Source organism: Nicrophorus vespilloides, unplaced genomic scaffold (assembly GCF_001412225.1).
Source record: "Nicrophorus vespilloides isolate i.1.1-1 unplaced genomic scaffold, Nicve_v1.0, whole genome shotgun sequence".
NCBI classification, from domain to species: domain Eukaryota; kingdom Metazoa; phylum Arthropoda; class Insecta; order Coleoptera; family Silphidae; genus Nicrophorus; species Nicrophorus vespilloides.
Window position 1 is genome coordinate 1 of NW_017097281.1, and position 17,239 is coordinate 17,239.

General features: G+C 32.2%; 1 protein-coding gene across 2 annotated transcripts in view; it reads left to right on the forward strand.

The window, feature by feature from the left end:
- The first annotated feature begins 2,702 nt into the window (after positions 1-2,702).
- Positions 2,703-17,239, forward strand: part of LOC108559645 (disks large 1 tumor suppressor protein-like) — a 30,402-nt gene continuing 15,865 nt past the window's right edge. Inside the window, exons 1-2 of one of the 2 annotated variants that reach the window (XM_017916992.1) lie at positions 2,703-2,975; positions 15,678-15,929. In XM_017916992.1, the coding sequence (XP_017772481.1) occupies positions 15,846-15,929 (84 nt within the window). In that variant the 5' untranslated portion in view covers positions 2,703-2,975; positions 15,678-15,845. The remainder of the gene's footprint in view (positions 2,976-15,677; positions 15,930-17,239) is intronic. The other variant, XM_017916993.1, reaches the window with a different exon arrangement.

Genomic DNA, 17,239 nt, shown 5'->3' on the forward strand with positions numbered 1-17,239 from the left:
GGATTTTGACATAGTCGGGATTTTGACATAGTCGGGATTTCAAGCGTCGGACTTTAATACAGTTGGGATTTTGATATAGTCGGGATTATGGTAGTTGGTATTTTGACATAGTCGGGATTTCAAGCGTTGGTATTTAATACATTCGGGATTTTGATATGGTCGGGATTATGGTAGTCGGGATTTTGACATAGTCGGGATTTCAAGCATCGGGACTTTAATAGAGTCGGTATTTCGATATAGTCGGGATTTTGATATAGTCGGGATTTCAAGCGTCGGACTTTAATACAGTCGAGATTTCAATACAGTCGGGATTTCAATAGACGGTCTTTCGGTTGTCGGTCTTGCGATTGCCACCGATTTCTTACATTTTACATTAAACAAACAGATGAAAAATCAATGAAATCATTGTTGGTATTGAAGTTGAAAAACAATTGAAGTTGATAACAAATCATGTGATTAAACAATAAACAAATGATAATACTATTGTTGTTAATAAACAAAATCGATGACAATACTACTGTCAGTCTAAAACAAAAGAACACTAACAAATGAATGTAAACAATAGATGTTGTTATTTGTTAACTAACTCCTATCAATGCACATAATCGTATTTAGCACTTAATAAGGAATTTTGTGCGATGATTGCGTTCGCAATGTGTTTGAACGGTGAAGCATCAGGATTGGTTCCATCATACAGTATAATGCTTCGAGTAATCGAAGTGCAGATTGGACGCTTCTATATATTAACACTTCCGAAACAGCGCCCCCTTTGAAGATCCATCTAAATTACTATAATAACAATAATAACGTTTCAATTAAGTTTAACAATTACACGTTAAATTTCCAATTTAAAATTTATTCAATTAATTATTTCCACAATAAAATCAAGCTTTCAAATTAACAGTTTACACATTCTGATGTAATTTAAATTCAAGTTTATTCCATTCGATTTTGTAATGAATTACTTCAATTTAAATTTTTTTTTTTGTTGCATTACAAATGTAGATCAAAAGTTCATTTTTGTGTAAGTTGAGTTGCCTGCAACATGCGTTAACCAAATTTACAATCTTAAATTGGAATGTTAATTGGTATAATATATTAATTAAGGTCTATATCGCAAGCCCGACAACCGAAATCCCGTCTTTCGAAATCCCGACTGTATTAAAGTCCCGAAGCTTGAAATCCCGAATATTAACAAATCCCGACTATCATAATCCCGACTGTATCAAAATTCCGACTGTATTAAAGTCCCTACGTTTGAAATCTCGATTATGTCATGTATGGTTGTCGAGATACAGTCGGGATTATGGTTGTCGAGATTTTGATATAGTCGGGATTTCGAACGTCGGGATTTCAATCAATATTTGTTTTTGTTAAGTTTGTCTCTTCTGACAGATACTAAAAATGTCATTACTTCAATTATTTTAAAGTAAATAGCAACCGAATCTTAACGTATTTCAACTTTTTTTTTGTTTAGTTACCATAAAAATGTTATTTTAGAAATTCGTCTACAAATAATTTAAAAAGGTTAATGTAGAAATTTTCGATATAGTCGGGATTTGGATACAGTTGGGATTTTGATATAGACGGGATTATGGTTGTCGGTGATGGGATTATGGTTGTCGAGATTCTGATGCAGTCGGGATTATGGTTGTCGAGATTTTGATATAGTCGGGATTTCGAACGTCGGGATTTCAATCAATATTTGTTTTTGTCAAGTTTGTCTCTTCTGACAGATACTAAAAATGTCATTACTTCAATTATTTTAAAGTAAATAGCAACCGTATCTTAACGTATTTCAACTCTTTTTTTTGTTTAGTTACCATAAAAATGTTATTTTAGAAATTCGTCTACAAATAATTTAAAAAGGTTAATGTAGAAATTTTCGATATAGTCGGGATTTGGATACAGTTGGGATTTTGATATAGACGGGATTATGATTGTCGGGATTATGGTTGTCGAGATTCTGATGCAGTCGGGATTATGGTTGTCGAGATTTTGATATAGTCGGGATTTCGAACGTCGGGATTTCAATCAATATTTGTTTTTGTCAAGTTTGTCTCTTCTGACAGATACTAAAAATGTCATTACTTCAATTATTTTAAAGTAAATAGCAACCGTATCTTAACGTATTTCAACTCTTTTTTTTTGTTTATTTACCATAAAAATGTTATTTTAGAAATTTGTAATAATAAGACACTGTCGGGATTACGATATAGTTGGGATTTCGATATAGTCGGGATTTTGACACAGTATTAATTAAGATTTTATATGAAAATGATATTAATTAAAATTAATTATTCTATTTTTTAAGCTTTTTTTATCGAATAAAATCAGTAAATTGAAAAGTGTGGTTTTCCAACTAAAGTGTTGTTGGTGTAATAATTGTTCGTGCTTTTCCGGATGTGTTCGTAAACGTAATTAACGTGTAAGTACTTAATTACGATTCATTCGTTTTAATTACGCTCAATTCTATTGATTTAATAGAAAAATAAGCGATTTTTCAATTAAATTTGTCCGTTTTAAATGTGACGTTTAAGTGTGTTGGTAATGTACGTTTAGCAACTAAATTTCAGTTGGTAATCGATCACGATTTCAATGGAATTTCGTTCGTTCGTGCGCTTCCGTCGACGTTCGTTGCACACGTGACGCAACCATATCCAAGGTGGCTCCCCCAAACAAAAGCCACAAGTGGTTGGTTGCGTCCGTTTTGCGGAGCGTGTGTGTGTGCAAGTGTGTAGTGTGTGTGTGTGTGCGTCCCTTTTATTATTTGTTGTGTTGTGGTGGAAAAAAAAAATAGGTGCGGAGAAAATGTTGCTGTTCTACAGGGAAATTCGTTAAAAAAAAGAAAAGAAAATAAAAGTGTCTGTGTTTGTGTGCATTTTTTTTTGGATATAACGAGTTGGTAATGTTGGCAGCAGCCCTGTGAAAAATCGGTGGAAAACCTGTTGCAGATTATGGTCGAGGCGTACCAGGTAAATATACGCGTGTATGTAACATATTTACACACATGCAACTTTGGTAAGATGTTTCCAATTGGCGGTAAATGCGGTGATCTTCGATCGCTACCTACACGCAGAGACGTGCACGAAACAATTGATGATGACGTTTAAGGGATGGCCTCATCTCCATTCATCCCCTTACGTGTATTATATTGATAACGCTCCGGTGCGCCAGAGGTTGCCGACTTTCCGGTTTCCTGTCGCGTTCACACGCCGAAAAGACTCCGACCGTTAGTTAACGTGTGTTGATGATTAGCATGCAATACACGGACTTTCACAATCTACTAAAAGTAAATTCTTCTTTTAAAAACCTACAATTACGTGAGAAGACTTGATTTACAGTTAGAACTCAAGCTCTAATCTAAATTTAAATACTTAGAGATTTACAAACTTTTCATTCATATTTTTTTTTATCAAAAAATCCAATTGGAATCTATAAAACTTGAATATAATTTCAATATTAACAAAGTTGGCTTTGTTGCTAATAAGAATCAATTTGAAAATAAAACAATTAACAAATGCAATGTACAAAACTAATTATCGTGTAGCCTTGATTAATTATTCAAGCGTCGTTGATTTTTACGTTCCGTAATTATATTTAATTTTATTTTTTTTTAACTAGATTTCAAAGTTTAATCAACCAACGTTGATTTTTTGGGAATGGTAAATCATATGGAAACGCCCCACTAATCCACTTTTTTTTTATAGCAGAATCGTTTTCATTGATTACATGAAAATTGTTGGGTGAGTGCACGATATCTCGATTTATGTTTTTTTTTTTTGATAATTTGTGGCGTTGAAGGTCGCGCAGTTCGGTGATCGTCGTTTTAAGTGAATAAATATTATTATTTTTTAGTATCTGTACACATTTGTACGCTATGTGCGTATAATTGAAATTAACTTACATTAAATTAAACATTGGGAATTTGAGTAGTTTGAAAACTGTTTTTATTATACAAATAAGTTAAGGAAACTAGGAAAATTCTTAAAATTTTCTTGGAATATTGAACTTTTCAGGACTCGATTTAGGACTTTTATTTGTGTACATATAGACACAGCACTAAATTAGTTTAGAAATTGACTGAACGTTTATGATGGGCGAGCGTAGCGAGTCCTGAAAGACAACAAAAGTTTTCAGAACTCACTGCTAATTCATGATTTCGAAAGCCTTTCAGGACTCGTTTCAGGACTTTTATTTGTGTACATATAGACGCAGCACTAAATTTGTTTAGAAATTGACTAAACGTTTATGATGTGCGAGCGTAGCGAGTCCCGAAAGACAACAAAAGTTTTCAGAACTCACTGGTAATTCATGATTTCAAAAACCTTTCAGGACTTTTATTTGTGCACACATAGACACAACACTAAATTAGTTTAGAAATTGACTAAACGTTTATGATGGGCGAGCGTAGCGAGCCCTGAAAGACAACAAAAGTTTTCAGAACTCACTCCTAATTCATGATTTCAAAAGCCTTTCAGGACTCGTTTCAGGACTTTTATTTGTGCACACATAGACACAACACTAAATTAGTTTAGAAATTGACTAAACGTTTATGATGGGCGAGCGCAGCGAGTCCTGAAAGACAACTAAAGTTTTCAGAACTTACTCCTAATTCAAGATTTCGAAAGCCTTTCAGGACTCGTTTCAGGACTTTTATTTGTGTACATATAGACACAACACTAAATTAGTTTAGAAATTGACAATACGTTTATGATGGGCGAGCGCAGCGAGTCCTGAAAGACAACAAAAGTTTTCAGAACTCACTGCTAAATACAAAGTTTTCTTTTCAGGACTCGCTTCTCTCGCCCATCAAGTTCATTATATAACTAAAAATTTATATAAGAAAATCGATATGACAAAGATCAGAATATTTTCGAAGAATACACGAAACGAATTCTAAAAAGCTTTGAATCTCTTATGTTTCAATTTAGTTCTGAAGTGTTCTTCAAATTTACTAAATGTTTTTGATGCAAGTGAAGTCCTTAAAGTACTCTACTAATTCATGATTACAAAAGCCTTCTCAAGATCATTATAGAACTAAAAAACTAAATAAAAAAATTGATATGACTAAGATCAGAATGTTTTTTAAAGAATAGACGAAATAAATTCTAAAAAACTTTGATTCTCTTAAGTTTCAAGTTAGTTCTGAAGTTTTCTTCATTGAATAGTTGTGCAAATTTACTATTTTTTTTTGTCTTCAAAGTACTCTACTAATTCATGATTCCAAAAGCCTTCAACAAGTTCATTATACAACTAAAAATTTACATAAGAAAATCGATATAACAAAGATTAGAATATTTTTAAAGAATAGACGAAACGAATTCTAAAAAGCTTTGATTCTTTTAAGTTTCAATTTAGTTCTGAAGTGTTCTTCATTGAATAATTGTGCAAATTTACTAAATGTTTTTGATGCAAGTAAAGTCCTCAAAGTACTCTACTAATTCAAGATTTCAAAAGCCATTCAACTATAACTAATAAATTACATAACTAAATTGATATGAAAATGATCAGAATCATGATTTCAAAAACGAAAAAAAAAGTCTTCATATTTCAAAACTCTTCCATTGATTATAAATGTAAATGTAGAAATTATATAATTAAATATCAAATGGATTGAGTTTTAAAAAAAAATAATTGCTGTGAAGTTTATTAATTTTAACTGGAAAATCGTCGCGTGTTTTCGCAAACCGGCGATTCCAATTTATCTTTCATTAGGTCTTCCTCTCTAAAAACAAAAGCAACAACAAACGACAGAACTTGGTTGTCGTAGCATCTCTTGATCCGCAAATAAAAACTTGGAAAAAAAAACTAATAACTTCCTCGAAACTAATATGATCCGATCGTATTTAATTTTGCACTTCCTGCTGCGATTCTTTCTCCGTAATTAAGAAAGTTCTATGTGTTTCCATCTTTTTTCCCCATCGATTTCCGACCGAGTTTTATCTCCAGACGTGTGTATATCAGCGAATTTTATGTTACGCAACGTTTGCTTGTTTACTTTACTCGATAATGTGTGATGATTGTATAAATATATAAAGCGATGATTACGTGAAATGAAATGATGATCGATTCAAAATATCAGCGCGTTTAATTACGTGCAGAGAATCTCCCTTTACCGGAAGTCGCGGCGACAGGAAACGTACTGCTGTTATTAGTGTAGAGAGAGAGAGAGAGAAAAAAAGAAAGACCGGTCTTTCATCAACAGCTTCTTGCATTATGTAACAAATTGTAATGCGAACGTCGATGATGATGATAATAAGAATAACTGTAAAGGGGAGCACGGAATTTCAATTGAAATCTCTCGTCATTAGCAACCGCAGCAGCAGTATTAGTAGTTCAATTAGCTTTTGGAAATTCTAGCCGCATTAGATAATTCCTCCAATTGCTACGCGAAATACGCGTATTCGATTCTCCACGCCACTTAACAACTAACAAAATTGAGCTCTTTGCAAGCCTTCAATTACTGATTCAAATGCAATTGCAGGTGGCGCCATCTGTGTTTGTAATTACACAATATTGAACGTTTTTCAAATTGGTTTTCTTCTGCTGACTCCAATATCAAAGTTGTTGCAACTTTACTTTCACCTGTGCTGAACCGATTGTTTGTATTTTCAATTCATAAGCTTTGCATAATTGAAATCACCTTCAGTTTCTGTTAAAACCGTCTTCTAAATTGTTTTGTTTAGAGTTGAAAATCATTTTGGATTAATGTATAAAACGTTGAGAAAATAATGTTTTTTTTTTAAGGATATTCTTGCACTCTCCAACTCTAGTTTTAATTAAAACGGTGAAGAATTCTTAGGATTTGTGTAGTCGTAGCATGACTCAATAACGTTTCGACGTCGTGGGAATTCCGCGTTTTATGGTATTTAGTTTTAAAAGCACCGACTTCTTAACGTTATATAAAACACATTTTTTAAATAAATATACAATGAATTCATCCTCACAGTTAAATATCATTTAGATTTTCAAGGTTTCTACAGTCTATTTTCAATTTCACTAGACTACTCAAGTTTGTATATAGAAAATTCACTAAATTTAAAACAATTTATTGCCATGGAAACGACGAATTCTTTTAAACTGAGGCAACCGTCTACAATAAAAAAAATAAAGTAAGCGAGAAAGCAAGGTAGGCTCTGACGCTGCTGACCCATGACCTTCTTCTCCTTCTCTTTCTTCTCCATCTACACCTCTCTGTCTTCGGATTAACAATCCGACTATGTAAAGCGCGAAGGCCGCAGGTCAACAGCCTCTTTTTCCCGAAGAAGAAGTCGCATTCCATCGTGTTCCTGTTTTCGACAGCAACGAAAATATATTTAAAAAAAAAACAAGTAATTTTTTTTCATCGTCACGTAATTACAATGAAACGAGAACGGGTAACCCGAGATGTTAATTAATAATTTCCAATTAATATTTTTTTCGTTATGCTCGAGAGTAAGAAGAAAAAAAAGGAGTTATGTGTATGGAAAAAGTATCGTATTTTGTACGTCGCGACGTTCGATGTCCATAAATCAAGGTGTTTACCAACATTGAAGCAGTAACATTATCGCGAGCAATATTTATTTATTTATTTATCGAGTTACCTTTGCATGAGTCAAAGGTTTCATCTTTCCTTGTTTTTACCGGATAACTAAAGGGCAAAGTAATCATCAAGTTTATCAAAATATTGTCAATATTTATATGATAATAGAAGAAAGTTATTGACTTTGAATACACTTGCTTTCAGGACTCGCTTCGCTCGCCCATCAATTTTATTATGTAATATAAAACACTCAAATGAGTGAAGAAGATTGTTAGTTTACTAAATGAAAGTTGATGGGCGAGCGAAGCGAGTCCTGAAAGGCAATTACAGTCATAAAATTCTCTCCTAATTCATGATTTCCAAAGCCTTTCAGGACTCGCTTTGCTCGCCCATCAAGTAAAATCTAAAGCTCACAATTTACTTAACAAAATGGTTAATGAAATAAACAGACTATTTTTTGGTATCTACGTAAGCGAATACTGAAAAATTTAAATTATACTAGTATTTGAAATAAGTTTGGAAATGTTCTCTATGATGGGCGAGCGAAGCGAGTCCTGAAAAGCAATTATAGTCTTGATAGTACTCTCCCAATTCATGATTTCAAAAGCCTTTATAAATTACATAATTAAAATGATATAAAAATCATCATATAGTTTTTGAAAAGTATATGAAAAGTATATTGAAAAGTTGAATTTTCCTTGTATTTGATGTTAGTTCTTCATTCAATAGTTATGCAAACTTATTACATGGTTTTGATGGGATGAGTCCTGAGAAGCAATTGTAGTCTTGAAAGTTCTCTACTAATTCATGATTTTGAAAGCCTTTCAGGACTCGCTTCGCTCTCTCATCAAGTTCAATCTACAACTCACAATTTACTTAACAAAATTGTTAAGACATTATACAGAATATCTTTTGTTATGTACCTAAGCGAATACTGAAAAGCTTAAATTATACTAGTATTTGAAATCTGTATGGAAATGTTCTGTATAAGTACGTAAATTTACTAAATCTTCATGATGGGCGAGCAAAGCGAGTACTGAAAGTCTTGATAGTACTCTACTAATTCATGATTTCAAATGCCTTTCACGACTCGCTTCGCTCGCCCATCAATGTCTGTACTTAACTAGGAAATTATATAATTTGAAAATCATGAAAAGTATCTTGAAAAGTTTAATTTTCCTTGTATTTGATGATAGTTCTTCATTCAATAGTTGTGCAAACTTATTATATGTTTGTGATGGGCGAGCGAAGCGAGTCCTGAAAGGCAATTATAGTCTTGAAAGTACTCTACTAATTAATGATTTCAAAAGTCTTTCAAGACTCGCTTCGCTCGCCCATCAAGTTCAATCAATATCTCACAATTTACTTAACAAAATCGTTAAGAATATATACAGAATATCTTTTGGTATCTATTTAAGTGAATACTGAAAAGCTTAAATTATACTAGTATTTGAAATATGTATGGAAATGTTCTCTGTAAGTACGTAAATTTACTAAATCTTCATGATGGGCGAGCAAAGCAAGTCCTGAAAGGCAATTATAGACTTGAAAGTACTCTACTAATTCATGATTTCAGCAGCCTTTCAGTTCATCAAGTTCAATCTATATCTCACAATTTACTTAACAAAATCGTTAAGAATATATACAGAATATCTTTTGGTATCTACATAAGCGAATACTGAAAAGTTTAAATTATACTAGTATTTGAAATATGTGTGGAAATGTTCTGTATAATTACGTAAATTTACTAAATTGTCATGATGGGCGAGCGAAGCGAGTCCTGAAAAGCAACAGTATCTTTGTATTTGAATACATTTTTGAACATTTTGAAATAATTTCTCGCTTACTTGGCTTATAAAAAACAGAATAAAATATTATCAAATTAGTAATTTAATATTACTAATTACAAGTAGAATAGAACAACAATAAATGGTAATGATATTTATATTATTTTTTTCTTTTAACAATGAAAGAAGAAAGAAAAAATTGAATCGGTAAAATAAATGCGAGAAACTTTGAAGAGAAGTTCGTGTCTCTCGGAGAATGGGTTCTTTGGCCTTCGTTCACTCATTTTTCCTTTCTTCGACAAGTCATATACACTCGTACATTCGCACTAACTTACATAAAACTGTATCTCGAGATGACGTAATCTCTCGTATATATATATATAAAAAAAAAGTAAACAATTTTCGCATGTCCATTTTTAACACGATGGAAAATTGAAGTTTTGTTTATTCATACAAACGAGAGCTCTGCGGTTTTTTTTTGTTTGTTTTGTTTTTTAATTTTCCCCCAATTGCATTTAAATATTGCAATTGCCGCCGCAGCGTTACGCAATTATTTATACATCGGAACGAATTCCCACACGGCTCACTTATCGTCGAGTTTCGCGGTCTGCACGATTTCATTTGTTTTTCCCCCATTTCGAATTAGATTAAAAATAAATACAATTTTTCATTAACCATAAAGTTGCAATCATTAACCGGTTAAATTTTCAAATTCAATTCACGTAAAGTATCTTCATTTTACGAATTCTCAATTTACGTACAATAATTTGCAGATAGTAATTAAAATTAACAAGTTTTCAATTTACGAATTTTGAATTTACATCATTTTCATATAATGAAAAATCTCATTTAACGAAATTTGTTTTCCATTTACAAAATATATATTTTAGGCTAAACTGACTGTAATAGCCTAAAAATGACGTTATTTTCTTTAAGAAACATGTATACTTTAAGACTTAAGAAATATTTTATCTTTAAGACTTTTTAAACTTTCACTTTTTCAACTCTTAAAACTGTATTGTAATTGTTATTTATTTGCAGTTTGGTTCGGTTAAATGAGACTCCGGCAAAGTTCGTCGGTCGTCTAAGTTGTTGAGTGTATGTAGGTTAATCGTGAATTGCGGTTGTAATACAGGTGACATGTGCTGCATATACGGCGTTCCAACTAAACACTATTAATTTTATGCTGTAGTTTACATTCAGTTAATTTGTTTCTGCATAATAGAAACGTTTACAGCTATACATTTTGCATACTTTTATTTAGTACTCTATAATGAAAAGTATTAATTTAGTTAATATTACTGGATTAAGTACTGTTTTATTGTCATGTTAACTAATTTATTATGTTAATTTACATTGATTATGATCAATGTAAAACGTGATTTACACATGTTGAATTTCTATCAAAATTAGCAACAATTATTATGTATAAAGAAAAGCAAATTTTTAAAACTATAATTCCCTTTCAGGACTCGCTACGCTCGCCCATCAAGAACATTCAGCAAATGTATAGATTGAAGTTGATGGGCGAGCGAAGCGAGTCCTGAAAGGCTTTTGAAATCATTAATTGGTAGATAATTTTGAAGACTACAATTGCCTTTCAACTACATGCATTGATTGTATTGTAGAGATTCACTGATTATGACTAATTAATAAACGTAAAACGTGTTTCATTTGTATCCTAATTAGCAACATTTTTTTACTGATTAAGCTATGACTGTATTAAGTTTACAACTATGACTAAAACATGATTGTTAGTGAACATCTCATACGTTTGTTGTAACATCAAGTTTAATATAAGAAGTGTTATCTATATTACTTAATGCAATTATCTCTGTGCAATTTAGTACAGACGTTTCGCAAAGTGTCCTTGTTGAGTTGCGTAACGATATTTTCCGAGAATTATTTTTGATGGCATTGACACTAAGCGTAAATAATTGGTTGGGCAAACATCTTAATAAGCGGAAATACTCGACATGTCGTCGTGGAACTTGTCCATCTTCACGCTCATTTAATGTATAAAAGCAATTGAAGTAGTCTAAATATTACACAACACAAACTTGTACAAATCAAATTTCAACTTTTTGGAAAATTTCGTAAATTGAGAACTTTGATTTTCAATTAGAATAGAAGCTATTCGTAAAACAATAATTTGTAAAGTTAAAACTAATTATTTTGTATGTAATTTATGTATCAATTTCGTAATTAGAAAACTTAAGTTTATATTTCAATCAGAGAGTCGAACCGGAACCGAACCATAAACCGAAATTAACCGGATTTGTAATTGTAACGTAACTGAACTGAACTGGAACGAAAAATTGCTCAATTGAGAAATGGAACCGGAACGAAATTTTATTTACGATTAATTTCGGTTCATTTCTTTTTTCACGAATTAATTTTTATTTCTTTTGATTTTTTTTTTCAATTTTATAATTGAAAACAATACTAACAATGGAATTTGGTAAATAAAAAATTTGATATTGGATTCGATTTTAAATTTTAACTTCAACCGAATCTGGGACGTCAAACATTTACTTGGAACGTAACCGTAAACCGGAACGAAATTAATTTCGGTTCGACTCTCTGTTTTTAATGATACATATGATTACATTACAGAAAACTGTTTTTCGTAAATTGAGAACAATTTATAAAACTTTGTTCGAAAGTGAAAATCTGATGCATAAAAAAGTCATATTTTCACAAATTTCGTAAATTGAGAACTTTGATTTTCAATTAGAATAGAAGCAATTCGTAAAACAATAATTTGTAAAGTGAAAACTTTGTAAGTAATTTATGAATCAATTACGTAATGTGAGTGTATATTTCAATCAGAGAGTTGAACCAAACCGTAAACCGGAATTTTTAATTGAACCGGAACAAAAAATGGCTTAATTGAGAAACCGAAACCGGAACGAAATTTAAATTACGATTAATTTCGGTTCATTTTTTTTTCACTAATTAATTTTTATTTCTTTTGTATAATTGAAAACAATAGTAAGGGAATTTGGTAAATAAAATTAAATCAAAATTTGATATTGGACTAGATTTTAAATTTTAACTTCAACCGGAACTGAACCGAAATTTTTAGACGAATCGAAACCGAATCTGGAACGACAAACATTTACTTGGAACGTAACCGTAAACCGGAACGAAATTAATTTCGGTTCGACTCTCTGATTTTAATGATATATATGATTACATTACAGAAAACTATTTTTCGCAAATTTCGCAAATTGAGAACAATTTATAAAACTGATGTATAAAAAAAAGTCATTTTTTCACAAATTTCGTAAAGTGAGAACTCGATTTACAATTAGAATAAAAGCGTAATATACGACAAAAACTTATAAGAATCAAATTTTGTAAATTGAATAGAAGCAATTCGTAAAATGCATACTAACTACATTTGTGTGTACTTATAAATGCGAGTCCTGTAATGATGATGATGGGTGTTTCGCATAGAACGCAACAATCTCGAACGATGAGAGTTTTTGCGGACTGTACCATCAGGTTATTGCCATGGGTCAAACTGCACTACATAGTTAGTGTGCGAGAGAGGGAGAGAGAGATATAGAGAGAAAGACCAGTCCGTTGTCCATGTAGTTGATGGTGGAACAGGTAATTTACACACGTTACGCACAGGTGAATTCGAGCGCTCATTTTTATACGCTTAAGGGTATAACAAAATCCACCCACCCTCACCAATTCACATCCGAACGCAGAAACAAACACCAAATGCGTTTCACGTACAAAAAAAAAGGAATTGTATTAAATTTCGTTTTGTTTTTGTTTTTTTGTTGCCGCTGTTGTTGATCCCATTGTACATGTTTTTTCGAATCTATTTACTTCCGCACGGTTTGTTTAATTTTCGCTTTAGATTGGATTATGATACTAGTAGAGAGAGAGTAGTTGAAAAAGCGGATTAACTCATTATCCTGCCATTTGTCCCACATTTCGCTATGTTCACTCTGTGTATGAAGTTAACTAAAAAAAAAAATAAAACAGTAAAGAATCCAGGAGAGTCTGTAAATAAAGAACGGCATTGTTTGAAATTAAAGTGAAAAAAATGTGATAAATGTGTGTTATATTAAAGCTGGAACTATATTAAAAACGCGGATTTTAGGTTTTTAAGGGAGAGAAGTAGAGACGAGAGGATAGTGGAAAAAGTGTGTGTAAATAAATGATGAAAGTTCGCGGCGCAAAATTAAAATTTGCAGCTTAATAGTAGTAGTAGACTATTTCGTAATTTCATTTTAAAGAGCGTTTTTCTCTTCCTTTCATATTTCGTGCCTCAAAATTTGCCCTTTTTACACCTGAAAATATGAGAAATACTACAATTTTATTTAAAGACATTTAAAGACTCTTTCAGGACTCATTAGGTTCGCCAATCAAACTGTATAAAATTTACAAAAAAAAATAATTAGTATAATTGATAAAAAAAAAAATAGGAATTAGAATGAAGTGATAATCGAAATAATTGCTTTTAAAACGTGCTGTTTCTGCGACACGACGAATCACAGCAACGTTTAGACAATTCTTAATGGGTTACGAGGAAAAGAAAGAAATACGATAAGAAAGTTATAAAAATTTGGATGCAACCATACGCAAAGTTTTGCGTATGTTTGCCAGGATTTTGATATAGTGGGAATTTCGATATAGTCGGGATTTAGATATAGCCGGGATTTCAAACGTCGGGATTTCCATACAGTCGTGATTTCGATACAGTCGGGATGTCTATATAGTCGGGATTTTTATGTAGTCGGGATTATGTTTGTCGAGTTTATGGTTATCGAAATTTTGATATAGTCGGGATTTCGATATAGTCGGGAATGTGGTTGTCGGGAAATCTATACAGTCAGGATTTCCATACAGTCGGGATGTCTATATAGTTGGGATTTTGATGTAGTCGGGATTATGTTTGTCGGGTTTATGGTTATCGAAATTTTGATATAGTCGGGATTTCGATATAGTCGGGAATGTGGTTGTCGGGATTTAGATATAGCCGGGATTTCGATACAGTCAGGATGTCAATATAGTCGAGAGTTTGATACAGTGGGGATTTTGATATCGAAATTTTGATATAGTCGGGATTTCAAACGTCGGGATTTTGATTTACGTTATTGACGTGATTTCACAAATCGTTGGTGGCTTCACCTTTTGTTAACGGATAAAATCTTAAAAAATCGATTGATCGATCTAAACCAAGTGGGCACGAAACTCAATGCGTTTCCTTATAGTCTAATTCGTTACATAATGATGAATCTTAAATACTTAAAAATAAAGATTCATTACATCATATTTTCAAAAATAAAGATTCATTATTTCATATTTTCAAGTTCCAGTTCTTAAAAATTTAACATGCACGTTAAAAACAAACGAATTCAAATCCTACGTGCATTAGATTCGGTAATACAAAAGAGCGCACCCGTCCATGATATTAATTTTAGGCAAAAAAACGCGTAGAGAATTTGAATAACAAATACAAACAGAATAAAAAGTAATATTGTTGGAAATACGTAACGTTGTTACGCGCAAAATTCGACGCTCCAATTAAATAACAATTTGCGGATTTAATGAAGTTTACGTTTACGCGATCCTGGGAGGACTAATGAATATTTTCAATTTCGCGCACGCACACACGATCCGATTAAAACGCATTCATTGAATTTGCAGCCAATTGAATTTCCATAAATATATACGTATATATGTGCCTATAAGTTACGCAATTTTTTTTTTGTATAATTTGAACTTTGACTGATAATTAATCGCCAATTAAATTAATAAATGTATGTTTTGCTTGTCAGAATAATGGATTTTTTTGCTGATAGATGTCGCAGTAATCGATAATTAGTAATCTACTAATTGCATAATCAAATTAATCATTTGATTATGCAATAGATGTCGCTATAAAGTAGTGTTATTGTTAATTTGTAATAGTTGTCAAAATAGAATAGAAAATGTCGTCATAATCGATAATATTAATAATCTTCGAATAATTTGATCCAAATTGTATCATATTAATTAATGTTAATTTAACGTGCAGATTAATTTCCAATTAATGGATAATTCCATATCGAATTTGTTAAATCCCCCCGAATGCGAAACACCTATATATATATATAATTATATAAGATAGATGTCGCTGATCATCATATTGCTTACTACAAGGAATCGTTCCGATTGAATCGATAATTTCGATGTTATTACGTTAATGTTAACATGCGGATTGATTAATTAATTAAATCCTGAGATCAGAGTTCGTGCACGTCTCTACGGTGGAAGAGCGACGAAACGCCGCAGCTTCCTCTTCTGTTGTTATTGTTTTGTTTTTGTTTCTTTTCTTTTTTGTTTTTTTTTCTTTCTAGGCGTTACACAATCCGTGCGAAAACCGAAATTGTTGGGACCCTCGTTTTTTCTCGCACGCAAAAACGCCGATTTCGGAAGTGCCTGTCGTTTAGTAATCGTTTTTTTTTTGTTGTTGTTGTTGTTATTAAGTGTATAAATCGAATTTTGACCTTTGACTCGGTTTCGCAATGACTTCGCGACGTAAAAAGAAGCAGCAAGAGAGCGGAGGGGGCTTCATTAAGAAGGTCTCGTCCCTCTTCAATTTGGATACGGTAAGTCTATCAATGATCAAAATGATTCAATCACTTACCAACAGATGGCGTAATAGAAATTGTTATATTTAATTGATAAAATTGACTTAAATGATGCACATTTACTAAATCTACTATAGTTTAGTTTCTAACAATCCTTTTAGATTCTCATCGTTTATTTATACTTCAATTATCCTGCACTTTACACTGAAAACGTGTTTCGTTTCCTCGTGAAAGTATTTTCTTTGCTTTAAAGCGAACAAATCATTGAGGGGTTTCGTTTTTCTACCTGGAATTCTCTTTTCTCGTACGATCTTTCTCGCTGTTTTTTTCCCCATTTCATCTCATTGCGATGCATCCCGAACCGCGATCGTACATCAACAATGTTTGGGGGTCAGTTCCATACCAAGTATACAGCCCGCATCCTCTTTTCCCAAACACTACACCCCTCTTTGCAGCAGCAGCTTCTCCCCGACCGTTATCGATATCGAATTCCTGCGTCGTCCTGAATCCTGCTCCTTTTATTCTTCCTCTTTTCCTCCTGCATTTTGCAGAAGAGGGAGAAGCCAAACAGGATTTATCTTCAACCCCCCCCAACTAGCAAACAACTTTACGGCGAAGATTTGAATTCCTTCTCACGGCAATACTTATAAATCGAACCCACGAAAAAAAAAACAAACCTTTTTTTTTAACCCGGAAAATAAATAAACGTGTTTCCGTTTCCGATAGCAATTCAATTGCGTTTCACACCGATCCTCTTAACTTACACTACAATCAGTTAAAAACTATAATTCTTCTTAGTTTTTGTATTTGAACTACTTTTTCTTCATATACACTTCAATCTATTGATAATTGAAGATGTTATTCACAACCTTTCGACTTTGCAGACTATATGAACTAATTAATGATGCGCGCAAGTAGCGCAAACTTTTCATGTTGCTCGAGTCAATTTCGTTCGACCCAAACTTACTTTCTAGTTTATTTTTCAACTCCTCCATTCAATGACAGTTTTGGTTTTGCAAATTTATTGGTATCACTGTTCAATTTTTTCAACGTTTTTGTCAAAGTTTTGAAACTTTAAATAGAAAATACGTGCTTTTTATTACTTTCAGCAATGAAACCATGAAAACGCTTATGTTTTCTAGTAAAATTTCTTAAATTAAGATTTATGTATAGTACTTAAGACTATTCATTTAATTATGCATCTATTCAAGTACAATCAGTTAAAAACTATAATTCTTCTTAGTTTGTGTATTTGAACTACTTTTTCTTCATATACACTTGAATCTATTGATAATTGAAGATGTTATTCACAACCTTTCGACTTTGCA